General features: G+C 35.3%; 1 protein-coding gene across 1 annotated transcript in view; it reads left to right on the top strand.

The window, feature by feature from the left end:
* The window catches only part of LOC124371428 (nipped-B-like protein A), a 106,191-nt gene that overhangs the window by 9,252 nt on the left and 80,171 nt on the right, over window positions 1-16,768 (top strand). The window contains exons 3-9 of the mRNA XM_046829759.1: window positions 1,293-1,493; window positions 2,506-2,670; window positions 9,610-9,825; window positions 12,731-12,806; window positions 13,022-13,281; window positions 13,895-14,140; window positions 16,179-16,305. Of these exons, the coding sequence (XP_046685715.1) occupies window positions 1,293-1,493; window positions 2,506-2,670; window positions 9,610-9,825; window positions 12,731-12,806; window positions 13,022-13,281; window positions 13,895-14,140; window positions 16,179-16,305 (1,291 nt within the window). The remainder of the gene's footprint in view (window positions 1-1,292; window positions 1,494-2,505; window positions 2,671-9,609; window positions 9,826-12,730; window positions 12,807-13,021; window positions 13,282-13,894; window positions 14,141-16,178; window positions 16,306-16,768) is intronic.

Genomic DNA, 16,768 nt, shown 5'->3' with positions numbered 1-16,768 from the left:
ATTGTGCCAAGTTTTGTTGATGTGAGTGGTTAGGTTACGTCTACAAGTTATGCTTTGTTATGTGTTATCATTATGTAGCGATTTTTGTGATGACTGCTAAATTCAAGCAATGGGCTTGTATCAAGTTTTGCTTTAAACTTAAGAAATCACCAACGAAAACTTTTGTAATGCTTCAAGAAGTTTTTGAAGAACATTCACTTAGCAGTACTGAGGTTTTTGAGTGGTACGCTTGTTTCAAGCCTCACAGAACTTTAGTTGAAAATGATCATCGTTCAGGACGGCCTTCCATAAGCAAAACATGAAATTATTGGAAAAATTTGGCATCTTATTCATTAAGACCGTCATCAGAGAATAAATGACTTATATAGTAGTGTCGGTATTAGCAATCGAAGCTGTCAAAAAATTTTAACCAAAAATCTAAGCATGCATCGAGTTGCTGCAAAATTTGTGCCTCGGCTTTTGACTGTCAACCAGCGATGTGTTGATGTGTGCAGTGAACTCAAAGAGACACCAGTGATCCCACATTCATATCTAGGATGAAAGTTAGTTTTATGGTTATGATCTAGAAACAAAACAGCAGTCATCAGCATGAAAAACTCCACAATATCCAAGACCGGATAAAGCAATACAAATAAGAAGTGCAACAAAAACAGCTCACACTTCCATTAAACAAAACAGTTTTTGGCCAAAAACAACATGGCTACCATTCTACATCCTGCCTATTTGCCAGATATAGCCCCTTATGACTTTTCTCTCTTCCCAAAAATGAAAATGCATATGAAAGGTCACAGTTTTGAAGACGTACAAAAATGCCAGAGTTCACAACAGCTTCCCAAAGCTGATTTTTGACACTTTCCAGTTGTGGAGAAAATGCTGGGTTCGTTGTATCAACTCAAATAGAGCTTATTTTGAAGGTGATATCACCCAATAATAGCCCAGATAAGAAAACAATAATTAGTAGACCTAGTCTGGGAACTTTCTGATACCACCTCGTTAGTATTTTTGTTTTTACAAATAAAAACTGTTGGGATATATTTTTATAGGGCAAAATAAATATATTTTGAAACTGTAGGAGAATTGAAGTTTTGATTTAAAAGTCTGTGAGTTATGTGTGCAACCGTTAGCATTGGATCCAGATGAAGAAGAAGTGCAACATGTGTAGTTACTATTATTATCAGCTTTTGCCCAGGCTGAAAACGTTGATTAAAAATACTGACTACTATCTGGACTTGCTGAATCTCAACTGTACTTTATTAGGTTTATTGACAAGCACATCCTATCTGTGTTTCCAGATCTTTACCAAGTATGAGAAGCACCGCAGCCTGCTGCTGGATGACATCATATCATTGCTGGCCCGCATGTCTGGCTCCAGACGTAACTACTGCACTTACCAGCTGGAGTCACAAGGACGAATACAGATGACAACAGTTCTCATCCTTGACTTCATTCAGTGCCTAGGTGTTCTGCCTGAGAATTTGGTTGGCAATAAACAGGTACATCACTATTACCCTAGCATATATTATCATGAAAAAGTAGTTGGAATGTTTTTAAATGTAGTTTTATCTTTAAATCAAGCACTGTAGAACTGCAAATTAGCTTTTTAAACCGTTATAATTATTGGTAATAGAAATTTTAAATCAGCCTTTTTTATATATGATTTTAGAAATTATTTGGAACCAAAGAATTAACATTTAACCCTTTTCACACCACTAATCCATTAACTTTTTTATAACGCCAAAACAAGTAAAAAGATTGTTTTTCTTTAAGTTAAAAGCTAATTTTTATTACAACTAAATTACAAAAGATAAAAGCAAAAAATGTATAAAACAGGGCATTTTACTTAAAATTAGCGTATTTATTGATAAAAATAACTATTTAAAAACTGTTTATTTCGAATTAATTTTAACTAAATTAAATACACCTCTTCACACTATAAAACAAGATAAATATTTCAAACCAATCACAACACTACCACACGATGAAGAATAATAATGACACTTTTGTGGCAACCGTGAAAGCAGTAATACACGCCACGGATATGTTTGGTTATGGCTCTATAGGAGATGTAGAACTGATGAGCAGGTGGTCGGAGTTAGACAAAGAGCACTCCCTTCCCCCTGCTGCAGAGTGAAGGTGGTTTATAAATACTTCCTTGGCAGCCACGATAAGCACGGAGCGTACACCAGGCATTTTGAAGGCCTTTAGTGAACTAAAAAACTCCAAGAGAGATAATCTGTACTATTGGATGTAACTGTATTTGGTGTATTGGTCAAAGTCTACCATTCTAATATATCTGTCTGTGGCGTGGGAAGTGAGATATGTTCTGCAGGGATTACACTGGTAGAATGTTTCTATTCTGCAAGGTTGGGACTGACTGACAGTTGACCCATCACTCAAACAAAACATGCCTGCCAATTTGATGTCTTCTTTGTTTACTTGTCTGTTACTGATAATTACATGGGTAACATCAGTGTGGGTTGTGTGACATGTTAAAACAACCCACAGAAGTGTAGTGAATATGTGGACGACACCAACGAATATCCAGACTTTCTTCCTAGTGACAGTAAACCTGAAAGCAGTGATGATAAAAGTGTACTGATGGAGATGAGTACAGCAGAAAAAAAAACAGATACAAATGGGGTAGGTGTGGGAAGAAAAGGAAATGATAAGGTACGTCAATGGACAATTTATAAGTGTAGGCAAAAGCAATTTTCTTTCAATTTAGTATCCAAGTATGTCATGCCTGTCAGAATCCTGAGGATTATTCCTTAACACAGACCGTTGCAACTGGTGGTTGATGAGACCAACAGAAATGCTGCAAAAATCATCTCTGATTTACGTTTGAATCATAGTAGCAAGTTGAGGAAATGGTGATCAACAAATTCAGAGGAAATGACTAAGTTCATTGGTATTTTTATATGGATGGGCTTAACATCAAATATTTGCATCACAGACTATTAGTCAAATAATATATTGTATAAAATCTATGTTACCAAAAATGTAATGAGCCGAAACTGTTTACAATTATTACTGCTCCGATTCTGGCACTTTAATGATAATGATTACATTGCACATGCTGTTCGTATTGTTAACCCTTAGCACGCCGTAGATGGAATAATCCGCGATGTTGTTAGGTCTTATAACGCCAAAGACGAAATAATCTGCCGATCAATAAAAATATATTTTATTACTGTTTTTGAAGTTTATAAGCTCAATATATAGGCCACAATACTAAGTAATGTACTGGCTTGACCAAATAATCCAGTTGCAGCTATCAGCTGGCCACAGTAGGTAAACAATAAATTGTTTTGTTGCTGGCAGCTGTTCTCCCACTCCCGTCTGTACGCCAATGACGATACTATCCGCCATTACCGACTGTCAGTGGAGCACGCATTGTGCCTTTGGGAAGTGTTCTTGCGTTGTCATTCCTTATACAAACAGTTGTAACAATTTATTGTTACCATGTTTTAGGTGTTATAATCAAGTTTTTATTGTTTCTTTTCTGTTGTGTTATAATGGCTGCAAGTCATGTCCCGAGACCCCATGGCTTCATCCCGATTTGTGTTTTGAAGTTTACCATACAACTGCTAAATCTATCATCAGAACTTATAAACTAATCTAGATCAGCATATTAAACTTTATTTGTTTTCTTATCCTTGTACATAGTTTTCATATTTTTCATCACATTTATTTGATTACTCTGTAACCTGAATTTGATTTTTATTGAAATATTCCATTATTATGAAAATATTTGATTATTTTAATGCAAGTATTACATTATTGTAAAAAATTTGTGTGTGTGTGTGTGTGTTATTTGTCATTAGGTATGAATAAAAAATATAGCTTTAAGGAATTTTCATTTTCATATTTTCACCTTAAATGAGCGTAATTTAAAAGAATACTAAATTTATATCGGCGTTCAAAGTGTTAAGATATTACCGTTAACTACAAAACTCAATTATCTCTTTGCTAGCTTGCAGATAAGGAACTCGTTGCTGATGAAAGTATAATTCGCTTTAGGCAAAGACTATAGTTCAGATAATACTAGCCTAATAAAGCCCACAGATACAGGCTCAAAATGTTTAAACTTTGTGACAAGCATGGGTATACTATGGACGATGGTGGTTGACGATCTCCTAACTATAGCAGGAAAGAGGGGAATAAGACTAAAATGCTACGCTAATGACCTTGTACTTTTGGTCATAGGGAATAATAAAGGTACGCTGGAACGCTTCACTCAAGAAGCCATAAATTTTATAAGCAACTGGTGTCATGGTTTATGGATTAACCCATCAAAAACAAGTATGATAACCTTTACCAGGAAAAGTAAGTTCCAGCTTGTACAACCTGTTCTGGAAGGTATCAGGATAAACCACTCTAATGCAGTCAAATATCTGGGCGTAGTCCTGGATGAGAGGCTGACTTGGAAACCACATATTGAGAACACAGTATCTAAAGCGACAAAGGCCCTTGGGCCTGTAAAAGACTCTTTGGACTGGAATGGGGACTGAATCTCAAAATAATTTATTGGATCTATGAAGTCATTATAAAACCAATGGTCATAATATGCTGCATTAGTGTGGTAGCCGAAAGTAGAAAAGAAAACAGCTGCCAAGAGGCTACAAAGTTTTCAAAGATTAGCTTGTGCAAGCACCACAGGGGCAATGAACTCCTGTCCAACCCTGGCACTTGAAGCGGTTCTGAGTTACTCCACTCTGAGGCAGGAGGTGAAGAAAATATTCACTTTAAGTGCAATGAAGCTTCTGGGTACAAAGATAATTAAGTCTACCTCCTCAGAAGGGCACATGAACATAACCCAGGAATTTCATCAGGTTGAAATGTTAACCAACATATCAGAAAGAATGCTCAAGAAATACTCCTTTGATAAACCATATGTAGTCTCTATTGAAGATAGGGAAATATGGAGTCTAGAGTTACACTCGGTTGGGTGCCAACCATGGGCATTCATGGAAAGGAAAAAGCAGATAGATACCCTCGCCAACATAGGTACAGAATCCCTTATGGTAGGGGCCTGAGCCAGGCTTTGGAGTAACCTTCTCCTACAGTAAAGCTCTCGTAAAATATTGGGAAATGAGGATTAGATCCTTTAACTGGGATAGGGTTTCAGGATTAAGATAATCAAAAATGTTTATCTCTTCTTATGCTGAAGGGTGGTCATCTCTCTTAGAACAAAGTAAGCAGGATATAAGATTGAGGATGCTGACAGGACATGATCCTCTTCGAAAACATCTTATAAGGTGGGTCTTAGTCAGACTGATGAATGCAGACTCTGTGGAGAAGTAGAAGAATCAGTGGAATATATATGGCTAAACTATCCTGCCATATCTAAAAGTAAGAAAAACTTCCTAGTGGCATATCTTCTCAGCCCCAAGGACATCAGAGAATAAATTTGATTGTATTTTGTAAAAGTCTCAGATTTTGAGGGTACAAACATAAGTAAGGGAGGTGCAAAGGTTCTTTGAGGACTACGTGTGGAGGCAAACGTTTCTTTCTTTGGGGGGATGGGTAACTTTTAAAACTAAGCTATACATGGAAATAAGCACCAGCTTAAATGATAATGAGATGATGGCAACTTCTGATGTTATGGAGCTAATGGAAAACTTGTACAAGAGTCACATATTGTATGTAGACAATCACTTAAGTTGGCAAACACCCTATTATCAAACGACACACACCTAGTTGAAAAACTTCGAGAATAAAGAGAAAACCTATCAGTTCAAGTAATGAAGTTGCTGCCTCTCCAAGAGGGATAAATTACATCACATGAAAACACAGATGGTATAGTTCTCATAGCTGTTTCCAGATGGAAATACAGATGAAAATATAAACAAGACATGTGCATGCTATTTACTCTGCACAGGATTGATTTAATAGAAACAGTAAAAAAGAACAAACATTAAATACCCATTTCGAAACCACAAGTTACTATAATGTTGTTGGTGATTACAATAATGCGAACATGATGATAGATAAATTTGATCAAATGTCTCTGTACAATACTGGTGCACGAAAATCCATACCACAAAGTGGCAGAGGAGTTTCTTCTTGATACATCAATGGTTAACTTGTATTTAACCTATACGGACAAAGTCAAAGCCAAACCAGCAGCTAGTGGACGAGTTAAATAGTACAGTATTTCTGTAACTGCCATCAAGGAGAATGTTGTAATTACCTCAATGGGTTTAAAAGAAGATGTTGTTCCACCTGTAAGGGCTACGGAGCATCATTATTTGACTGAGTCAGAAAGAAAAAAAACCAGACACAGAATGAGGAAAAGTAGTACAATATGTTACAAGAAAACAGTAACAGAACTTGGGCGTAAGGGAGCAAAGAACTTTAAAAAATTGAACACTTTCTGTAACCAGTGTGAGGACAAACCATACTTGTGTGTTTTAAGGAAGTACATACATGAGGCATTTTTTGATTATTGTTCTGTTAAAGCACAATAGTACACAGTATTCTGTTATGTTTAAAATAAACATTGAAGATTAAAATAATTGCTGGATATATCTGATCGACAGAAGTACATGAAAACTTTTCAATTTGAAACCTAAACTGTTGTCCACTCATGAAGAACTAGAATAAAACGTCTTGGTTTTCTGTATAGCCCATTCTAAACAGTATACTGTCAGTTCAGTTTGAAACCAATAGATCGCAGCAGTGATCAGTTTCAGTCTGTGAAACTCAACCTGCATTCCATCATTGCCGGCCAGATCTAGCTGGTGGGGCAGCTAACGTGTTAATACAACATTGAGTGCTTATACAATGGAGTCCCGCTAATCCGAACACGTGTAATCCGAACGTCGGTTAATCCGAACAGGTCCAGCAGGAATTATTTATAACGATAATGAACAGTTATAGGAACTAATTATTTAAAAAAATGAAAATGGGTGCATCATTTCGTACATAAACAAAGAAAACTTTAATTAAATAGACATACAGTATTTTATTAAGACAAATTGTGTACGGTACAGTACAAAAATAATGAAGTTAAATACAGTACCCAAATTGAAACTTATAGGTTAAGTATGAGTTAAATTACTGTATTAAGTGAAATCAAAATTGGACGTACAGTACTGATATTATTATTGAGTACAATATTAATTGTTAAAAGACATAAATTCAGTAATTGTCTTCTGTCGCATTGAAGAGAGTCTATTGGATGACGCGTAGTTTCGCCATCGTGTCATAACATGATATCGGCAGGTGTAGCAGTAGCCTGTTGCTCTAAGTATCGTAGTGCAAGGTTAAGCGCTGCTGCACCGTCTGCGTGTGGCACCAAACTCTTCTTTATCACTCAGGTTCTCATCGTCACTTCCTTCCTCCTCACACTCGATTGATTCTTGAGTGACTGCCGCAACTATGTCGTGATCAGTTAGGAATTCGGAGCACGCACCATCTGCTACCATCCATTCATTGACGTCTGTTTCATCTGCTTTCTCGCAACCAGGAATTGCTTGAACTAGCCGTAACACATTTTCTCTATCGTTGTCTGCTTGGTTGTCTTGGAACGCCAAGGGTAGGCCATACTTTTGTCCAAGACTTCCTCAAAGTTTGGTCTGTAATGTTCTCCCAAGAATCAGCAATCCAATACACAACATCCTTGATGTTAGTTTGTTTTATTTTTTGAACCAAAGAGACTGATTCATCTACAATCAGGTTTCGCAAAAAACTGCTTGCGGTATTTAAGTTTTAAGTGATTGCAACACACACCTTGGTCCATTGGCTGCAATAAGGCTGTAACATTTGGAGGTAAAAATGATACTTTAATTTCACCACTAGAAAGTTCTTCGGTATTTGGGTGCGATGGCGCATTGTCAATGAAGAGAATAGCACGTGGGGGTAAATCATTGTCATTACTGAATTGTTGGACACGGGGGTACAAACTCGTCATGAAACCATTGTTTAAACAACTGTCCGTTCATCCACGCTTTTTTCTGGTTCTTGTAATAAACTGGCAATGAGTTCATATTGACATTTTTGAAAGCTCTAGGTCTAGCAGATTTCCCTATCAACATTAGTGGAAGCTTGTGATTACCAGCAGCATTAGAACATGCCATTATTGTTACTCGATCTTTGCTCATTTTAAAAACCAGGAGCATGGATTTCTTCTTTAGACGCCAAACTCTTTGTAGGCAGTGCTCTAAAGTTGAGGCCGGTTTTCATCAGCATTATAAATTTGCTGTGGAGAATAATTTCCATCCAATATCAAAGTTTCAAATTTACTCACGTATTCCCTTGATGCATCGTGGTCAGATGAAAGTTGTTCTCCTGTAATTGTCAACTGCCGTATTCCATGGCGCTTCTTCCATCGGTCTAGCCACCCAGTACTAGCATGAAAACATTCACCGCTGTTCATTAATTCATTCAATTACCCACAATAGGCCCACTTAAAGGAGTTCCTCTCTCCCTTTCCTGGGAAAACCAAACAAAAAAGCGCTTCATCTACTTTATCATACTGAGATTGCTTCACTGTTTTGTCTGTTTTTCAAGAGTCTGGCCAGAAGAAGTAGCACAATATTGCTCAAGCTTTGCACGATTTTTCCTCCAATCACAAATTGTAGATTTGCCAACATTAAACTCTGTTGCCAATTTAGTCACACTTTCACCCTTATCTAAACGCTGTAGGGCGTCTCTAGCTTGTCTTTAAGAGTGACGGTAGTATGCTTTCGCTTACTCGCCATAAAAATCAGCTCTCACACTTTTACTACGCAAATAATCACAACAGTGGAATCGATGTTTGCACTGAGATGACAGACGACACAATGCAGACTACAGCGCAATGTGCGGCTATTCTATGAGTCAGTGTGTGTATTTTTGGCACGCCGCTCCGTGGGAGGGGGAGTACAGTCTGACCCGTAGCGCGTGGACCCGTACAATATGCAGTACGCTCACATTGCCTAAACAATAGAACTCTCACGCTAAATACGGTAAATGTGCTTAGTATTCGCAAACACGTTTATTTTGTCAAGAAATACAATGCAACAGTCATAAAACATGTTTTTAATAAACAATGTGATAATTCTATAACAAAATAGACCCATTCTCAAGTTTAAAAAACCGTATTTTTCTGTAATTCCGGCTAATCCAACAATCACATAATCCGAACAGGGCTCGGTCCCAATTAGGTCGGATTAACGGGACTCTACTGTATATATATACAAGCACTCATATATATATATATATACACACACATAGGTTTTTATCTTGTAGGTTGATAACCAAAATAAGGAAATATCTTGGTTTTCTAAAATAATTTCGAGCTTTATTTTTTGTTATTCAGAATAACAGGTTTTCAGACATTTGCTAAATTCACAAAACATTTTGTTGCAGCATCTATGCTTGGATAATAATGACAAATTTTTTTGTACGTGTGCTTTCTCTAGCTATATATAAATTTATCCTCAAATCTCTTTAAAATAATGTATTATTATTGGCTTACTTTTTGTGTTATGGGATGATCTCAAAAGGTTTGATATAATTGTAAAAATATGGCATATGACAATTTTGGAAACATTTTGCACTGTACAATGACTCAACAATCAAAATTTTACAAATATTTATAGAAGCAAACACTTTCTTCAACAGGAGGATATTGACTCAGTGATCTCCTCCAAGTTAATTCTGGCTCGCAGAACTGCACACGAGTTCCTGCATATGTGGTTGACTAAATGTAGCAGCAAGAGTGAGAATTCTGTCTACAAACTGCTCTTCGAGAACTTCATCCGTGATCTTCTCACTGCACACAACAAGCCAGAGTGGTCCTCGGCTGGCTTGATGCTCTGTGTTCTTGGAAACCTCTTGGTAATTATAACAGGTTACTGTATACTGTATATACTGTATATAACCAAAATTAGTCCTCTATAAAACTTACTTACTCTTACTCCCATGGCCATGGATACCCTAGGTGGTATTTGGCCTCGCCAACCAGCTGCCTCCATCTCTCCCTGTCTTCACAATCCCCCTGACCCGCTCTCAATTTCCGCAAGTCCTTCTCCACCTGGTCCTTCCAGAGATTTTTGGGTCTACCTCGAGGTCTTCTTCTAACTGGATTGTGTTTCCAAACCTCTTTAATCAATTTATCATCCTCCCTCCTCATCACATGGCCTGCCCACCGAAGTCTCTTGCTCTTTGCTTCTCCTACAACGTCTGGAGATTGAAACATCTCTCTGATTTCTTGGTTGTGCCTGATTCTCCATCCATCTCCATCTCTAATAGGTCCGAAAATTTTCCTCAAAATTTTATTCTCGAATGTAACCAATCTCTTTTCTGCCTGTTTATCTATAATCCATGTCTCTGCTCCATAGAGAAGAACTGGTCTTATAACAGTCTTATATATTCTTAATTTTGTTTTGTAAGACAGTAATTTTGATTTTAAAATATTATTTAATGCGTACATGCTTCTATTTGCCAAATTTATTCTATTTTGGATTTCTATTAGTTCATTACTCTTTGAATTAACTATTGCTCCGAGGTATTTGAATCTTTCAACCTGTTCGAATTTATGGTTCAGTATTTCCAAATCTTCTCTACCATTATTTCCTTGCCTAAAATAAATCAACTTTGTCTTAGCGTCGTTAATTTCTAGTCCTATTGACCGTGTTTTGTCTATTAATATTCCTGTCATCTCCATCAGTTCATCTCTGTCATTGGAAACTAACACCACGTCATCCGCAAATGCCAGTGCTCCTATCTTAGTTCCAATGCTTATACCTAGTTTCCTATTTCTTATTTCTTTCAACGCTTCTTCCAGGGCTAAATTGAACAGTAATGGAGAGAGGCTGTCTCCCTGTCTCACCCCTGTTTTTACCTCAAACTCAGGTGAATATTCATTTTCCACTTTAACTTTGCATTTGGAATTTTCTAAGCTAAGTTTTGCCATTTTCGTTAGTTTTGTAGGTATTCCATACTGCTCCATTTTTTCCCATAGTTTATTTCGATTGATACTGTCATAAGCTTTCTGAAAGTCTATGAATAATCCATACAATGCTCTATCAAATTCCCAGTGCTTGGCTATTGATTCTTTTAGAACAAATATTTGATCGATGGTCGACCTTCCTTTTTGAAATCCTGCCTGGTGATCTTCAATTATTTCTTCTGTGTACACTTCTAATCTTTTCTGTATTATTTTTGACAGTATCTTGTATGAAGTATTCAACAATGAAATTCCCCTGTAATTATTTGGCTCTTGTTTGTCCCTTTTTTTGTGTAAAGGCACAATTATGGCTTCCTCCCAGTCCGAAGGCATCTCTTCTTTTTCCCATATGTCTTCTATAAGCTTGTGCAGTTGAGACGCAAGTTCGATACCTCCAGCCTTTAACATTTCAGAAGTTATTCCATCGCTTCCTGGTGCCTTGTGGTTCTTAAGTCCTCTAATTACTTCCCGGATCTCTTCTAATGTGGGTTTTTTTACTTCAGGTTGTACACTGGTACGTCCATATTAATATTATTCTTAACTTCCCCATTAAGTAAAGCTTCAAAATAATCCTTCCACACCTTGAGAACTTCATTTCTTTCTGTCGTGATCCTTCCATTTATTTTGACGCCATATGAGCTTGGTGTGTATCCCTTCTTGAAAGTTTTAATTGATTTGTAAAAGTCTCTTGGGTTGGTGACATAAAACACCTCTATAAAACACCAAAACAAAATCTAAAAATATTACTTCCAAGAAATACTAATTCCTCAAAATATCTCTCAAAAAAATGTTTATTGTTCAATCTGTATGTGTACTCTTTCTTATAACACAATCTCCTAATAATCTAGCCTTCTCAGTAGAATCATGATTAGTTTTCCAGCACAGTTACATGAATTTGATCCTAAAACTGGTAAAGTGTATTTGGGATTTGTGTATTTTATTCAAACACTGTTCTCCACAGTAAGTAATGTATTGTAACTGTTGCATGGATTTGTAATCCTGTTCTACTATGTCATATTGTACTAGTGCCCCCTTAATCTTTCTTCTATTAAACACATCTACAATAATATTTTGTTCCTCTTCATTTCTCATTTGTTTATTGGTAATGTCACAAAAAATTGAGCTTATATAATGAGTATACGTAGGTTTTGACCAGACTGGTTTTAGTTGATATAATTAGATTAAGGAGACGATTTTTATCTTTCTGGTTCAGACCCTATGAAATAATAGGTTTATTTGTCCTGGAAATCACTAAATTAAATATGGTTTCTTCTATAACAATATATTATTTGTACCAAGGTCATGTAATGAATGATAAGGAATTTATAAATCTTGTAATATATACTAATATAGTAAATTAACTTTTAAATATACCTTAGTCAAACCTACTGTTTTAGGTGGCCAGTCTTATCAACAAAAAAGAAGGAATGCCACTTCGAATGACATCCTTAGATTTTTTGGGAATTTTGGTAGCAGGAATGCATGAAGATGATAAGCAATATGAAATTAAGTTGAGCACTGTCGACCAAATTATCAGGGATATGAAATTTGAGGAAGAAGTGGACCAAAATAAAAACATTAAGGTACATTTTTATTATTATTAATTAGAGCTTTCCTGCAGAAAAAAATCCACAAGAGACAAATTTCTTGTATTTTTTTGCAGAATGATATGGATGAGGAGTTGAAGACTCAGCTGATACAAAGAGTGCTGTTAAACTACTTGACAGTGAAGGGGCAAGGAGATCCTACAATATCTAATTCCAGACATCTTTATCTGGTTTTGTGTGGTACCAGGATAATTGTACAAGTTGTAACACATCTTCCAGTAAGTTCCCTAAATCTGACAAATCTTCTAAAAGGAAACAAACAGGTAAGTAACTTGCTGCCTCAGGTCAAATGTATATGAATTAGTGTATATTTTAGAACTTTCAGCTTTAGAACAATATGTTACATCCACTGGCTCACAGCATCATAGCTATAGCTGTTGGTCATATAGCATTAACCAGTTCAATGAGTAACTGTAAGGATTGGAATGTAGTTTGTAAATGCAGCGTCAACATGTATTACTGGATTTTTATGTTTTAGACACAAACAAAGAAAAGTTAGATGACAATGGAGAAATGCATAGTGATATAGAGGAGGCATTGAGAGTGAACAATGTAGCTGAAACAAGAAAGAAGTTTCTGCTGAGTGAAGTTGGCTTATTTGAAAATTGCACTGCAAAGAGAGGCTTAAACTGTGAATTGCTACATACATGTGTTGATTATAATAGTGCTGGACTTTTGTTGAAGTATCTGTCATTCAAAACACCATTTTCAAAGAGGTTTACAATTTATTTGAAACATGTAAGTAATATTCTAGTCGTTAAAACATACTTTATATTTAATTATTCAATTCATTAAGACAATGAATTCTCTTGAGGTCATTCCCGGTCAAATCATCCATCAAAACATTAAACATTTTATAAATAGTTCATGGTTGTTACTAAACATATAAAATATAAAAATAATTATTTATCAGTTTTTAAGCTAAGAAAATTTTTACTTAATCCACTCTTATATTCACAATACCCACAGCATTTAGCTTGACATGACGTTATGTTTTTCGGTGCCAATTGAATAATTTTTAATTGATTTGACCGACATTTTGATTACACATTCACAGTTCTATGCTGATCTCTTGTGATTTATTATAAATATGTATAACTGTGGACAACCTTCCTATCCTAAGTAAAGGATAAAAATATTAATTTTTGCAGCTTATATTGAACTTTTATACAAATTAATAAAATCAATAAATATTTAAACCATAGATTGGCTATCAAAAGGAACAAATTGAAATAAAACATTAATTATTATTGTTTTGTAATTTAGTTGTGTGAGCCACACTTATAGATTACTTTATTAATTATCATAATGCTTTATGATCAAAAGTTTAGTCTCACATTGGGTGTGACAGATTCTGGGAGTGTTGATGGAGTCATCTGTACTGTTGCGTGCCAAGGCCATGAAATGCCTCTCTGCCCTGATGGAAGTAGACAAGGAAGTACTGGCCTTACAGACAGTCCAGGCAGCTATCAATCACTCCTTCCTAGACCACTCAGCGTCAGTACGTGAGGCTGCGGTAGATCTCGTTGGCAAGTTTGTGCTTACCCAGCCTTCACTCTTGGTCAAGTACTACGAAATGCTCTCTGGCAGGATACTAGTACGTTATCCAGTGTACTGTTCATTCTGTTAATTTTAATAAAATAACAGTATTAGAGTTAATGTTCATGTTGTTAAGGTTTCATTATAGTGAAGTCTAGGGAGATTTACTGATTGTAAGTCTGGTCAATGATTTAACCTCTTCAGTTTTCAATAGACAATAGACAATAGACAATTGCTTTATTTTCGTATTCATTAAGGACAGAAATGGCGTCAAATATGATAAGACATATAGTCAAATATTACTAATTCAGATAAAAGTTGCTAACTACATTAACAATTAACATGTTTAACTGACACAGTTTAGGTAGCTATTTCTTTAAAACATGGTACAAGTTTTACCAAAATAACAATTACAAAATACACATATAATTTACATAGTTACATTGGTTATATTCTTGAACTAATAATAATAATAATAAAATAATAACTCGTTTTCAGAAATAAAAAGTTGAGAACTTCAGCTTCTTTAGTGGTTCTATTTTTATCTCATCAACATTGGCAAAACATCACCCTTTTATGGTACTCTCAATTTTTGGGAACAGAAATTAGTCACAAGAGCCGTGTATGGTCAATATGGAGGCTGGGGCGATGTAACAGTTTTGTGTTTGGCAGATAATTTATGAACAAGCATTAATATGTAGGTAGATACTTTATCATGGTGCAAAAGCCGTGTATTCTTTCTTCACAAATCCTGGAATATTTTTGGATTACTTCATGCAAACAGCATTTAATTTGAAGTAGTATTCCTCAGTGATAGTTTGATTCTATGGCTAGAACTCATAATGCACTGTCATTAAAACAGGAGGATTACCTTAAAATTCAATTGCATTAGTTAAGGTTTTTTCGGTTTGGCACTCCAGAATGCCTTAACTGGGTTAAGCCTTTGTTTCAGTGACACATCCATTTGTGCATGCTCCATCAACTGTTATAACACATTTCAGTAGCTCTCCTCTTCTTTATTTCCAGAGTACTAGTTACATTACGTTTTCATGGCCTTAAAAATCCTTATATGACTTCTGAACCCTTATTTTATTTAAAACAGACTTACCAAAAGGAGTGTTTGTTTCTTAAATATAGGTATACTTTATTCCGTTCTTCTAGTAAAATTTAGTTCAAATTCTCTGATACTTTAAATAGATAAAATATTGCTGATTGCACCAACATATGTGTTCGTACAGCATAACCTTTTTGACAGAGTTCGCAACAGACTAAATATCCAATTTGGCAAATTGGACTAATACAATTCTGAAATTGAAAAATTTTTGTTACAGTGCAACCTCATTAAATCAGACTAGCCGGACCGAATGTTGAAAAAAATAAAGAACAACATATACAAACAATGCAATATTTGTTTAAAGGGGAAAATACTTAAAATACACATCATGATAGAGTATTATACAATATATACAGTTTAACTTTTCTGAAAGAATTTTCTTAATTTGAGTGTCAACTTTGAATGCTGTTTCCGTGTCATGTGGTCACGCAACGTTTTCAACATGAAGAGCTCAGCTGGTGTTTTCTCTTCTTGTTGCTCAAAATAAACCATTAACTCACCCAAATGAGATGTTTCTGCTACATGGCTTATAACTGCAATTTTTTTAGTGTTTTCTTTGTCAGTATCCTCCCTGTTACCGGCACTTTATTGCAACAACTCGCAATACATGTAGTTAGTGAGTTCTAATTCTACTGATGAACAAAACATGCATTTCATGCTCGGCAGTCATGGTGGAGGACAAAAAGCTAATTTAACATTTTCTTGGACTTATTCGGGTTACATTGAGATCCGACATACAGGAGTTGAACTTAACGGGGTTGCATTGTACTTTTTTTGACAGATTACATAAATCGTATAATTTAAAGATCTAATAATATATAAAACAAAGAAGTAAAATAATTAATATTTACAGTATATTCAGGAAAATTTACTTTACTTTTAAGAAATAATTTCATGTTATTTAAAATTTATAAAATAGATAGTTAAGTATGTTTGCAGAACATTTGTAACTAGTTTTTTTAAAATTATGTACTTCTTCCAGGACACAGGAGTTAATGTCAGAAAAAAGGTAATCAAAATAATGAAAGATATTTGCATACAGCATTCCGATTTTTCCAAGACTTCTGATATCTATGTCAAAATACTTCGTCGAGTGAATGATGAAGAAGGTTAGTTATTAGAGTATTTTTATTAGAGTTAAACATAAATGTTATAGTTAATTTTATTTAATGAAGATGTGCCTATAATTTAGCAGTAAATCACGTGCACATAACTGCTATATTACGAGACAAGCATTGCAAGCCAGGCCATATAGGCACTTTCCCCCTCACCTTGAGGCCACACATTGTCATATTAGCTGATTTTCAGTATGAATCGACTCAATGACGGCTTCGTTTTGGTTGTTTACAACCGTTTTGTTATTCTGTGTTTGATTATTTTGCTGGTTTTTCTTTTATTATTATTTTTTGCTCATGTTCTACATCATAGTGTAAACACATGAGGATTTAAATCGTGAAGGTAAAGGATTCAGAAAAATAGATGAGAAGTAAATCAAATGAGCAATAACGATTGATCAGTTGTTAAATTCAATCGATTATTCCATCTGTAGGTATTCTTCCGTTCCAGGTAGCA

Source organism: Homalodisca vitripennis, unplaced genomic scaffold (assembly GCF_021130785.1).
Source record: "Homalodisca vitripennis isolate AUS2020 unplaced genomic scaffold, UT_GWSS_2.1 ScUCBcl_1376;HRSCAF=4923, whole genome shotgun sequence".
NCBI lineage: Eukaryota > Metazoa > Arthropoda > Insecta > Hemiptera > Cicadellidae > Homalodisca > Homalodisca vitripennis.
The sequence above is the reverse complement of the archived record's forward strand: the minus strand, read 5'-3'. Positions and strand labels throughout refer to the sequence as shown.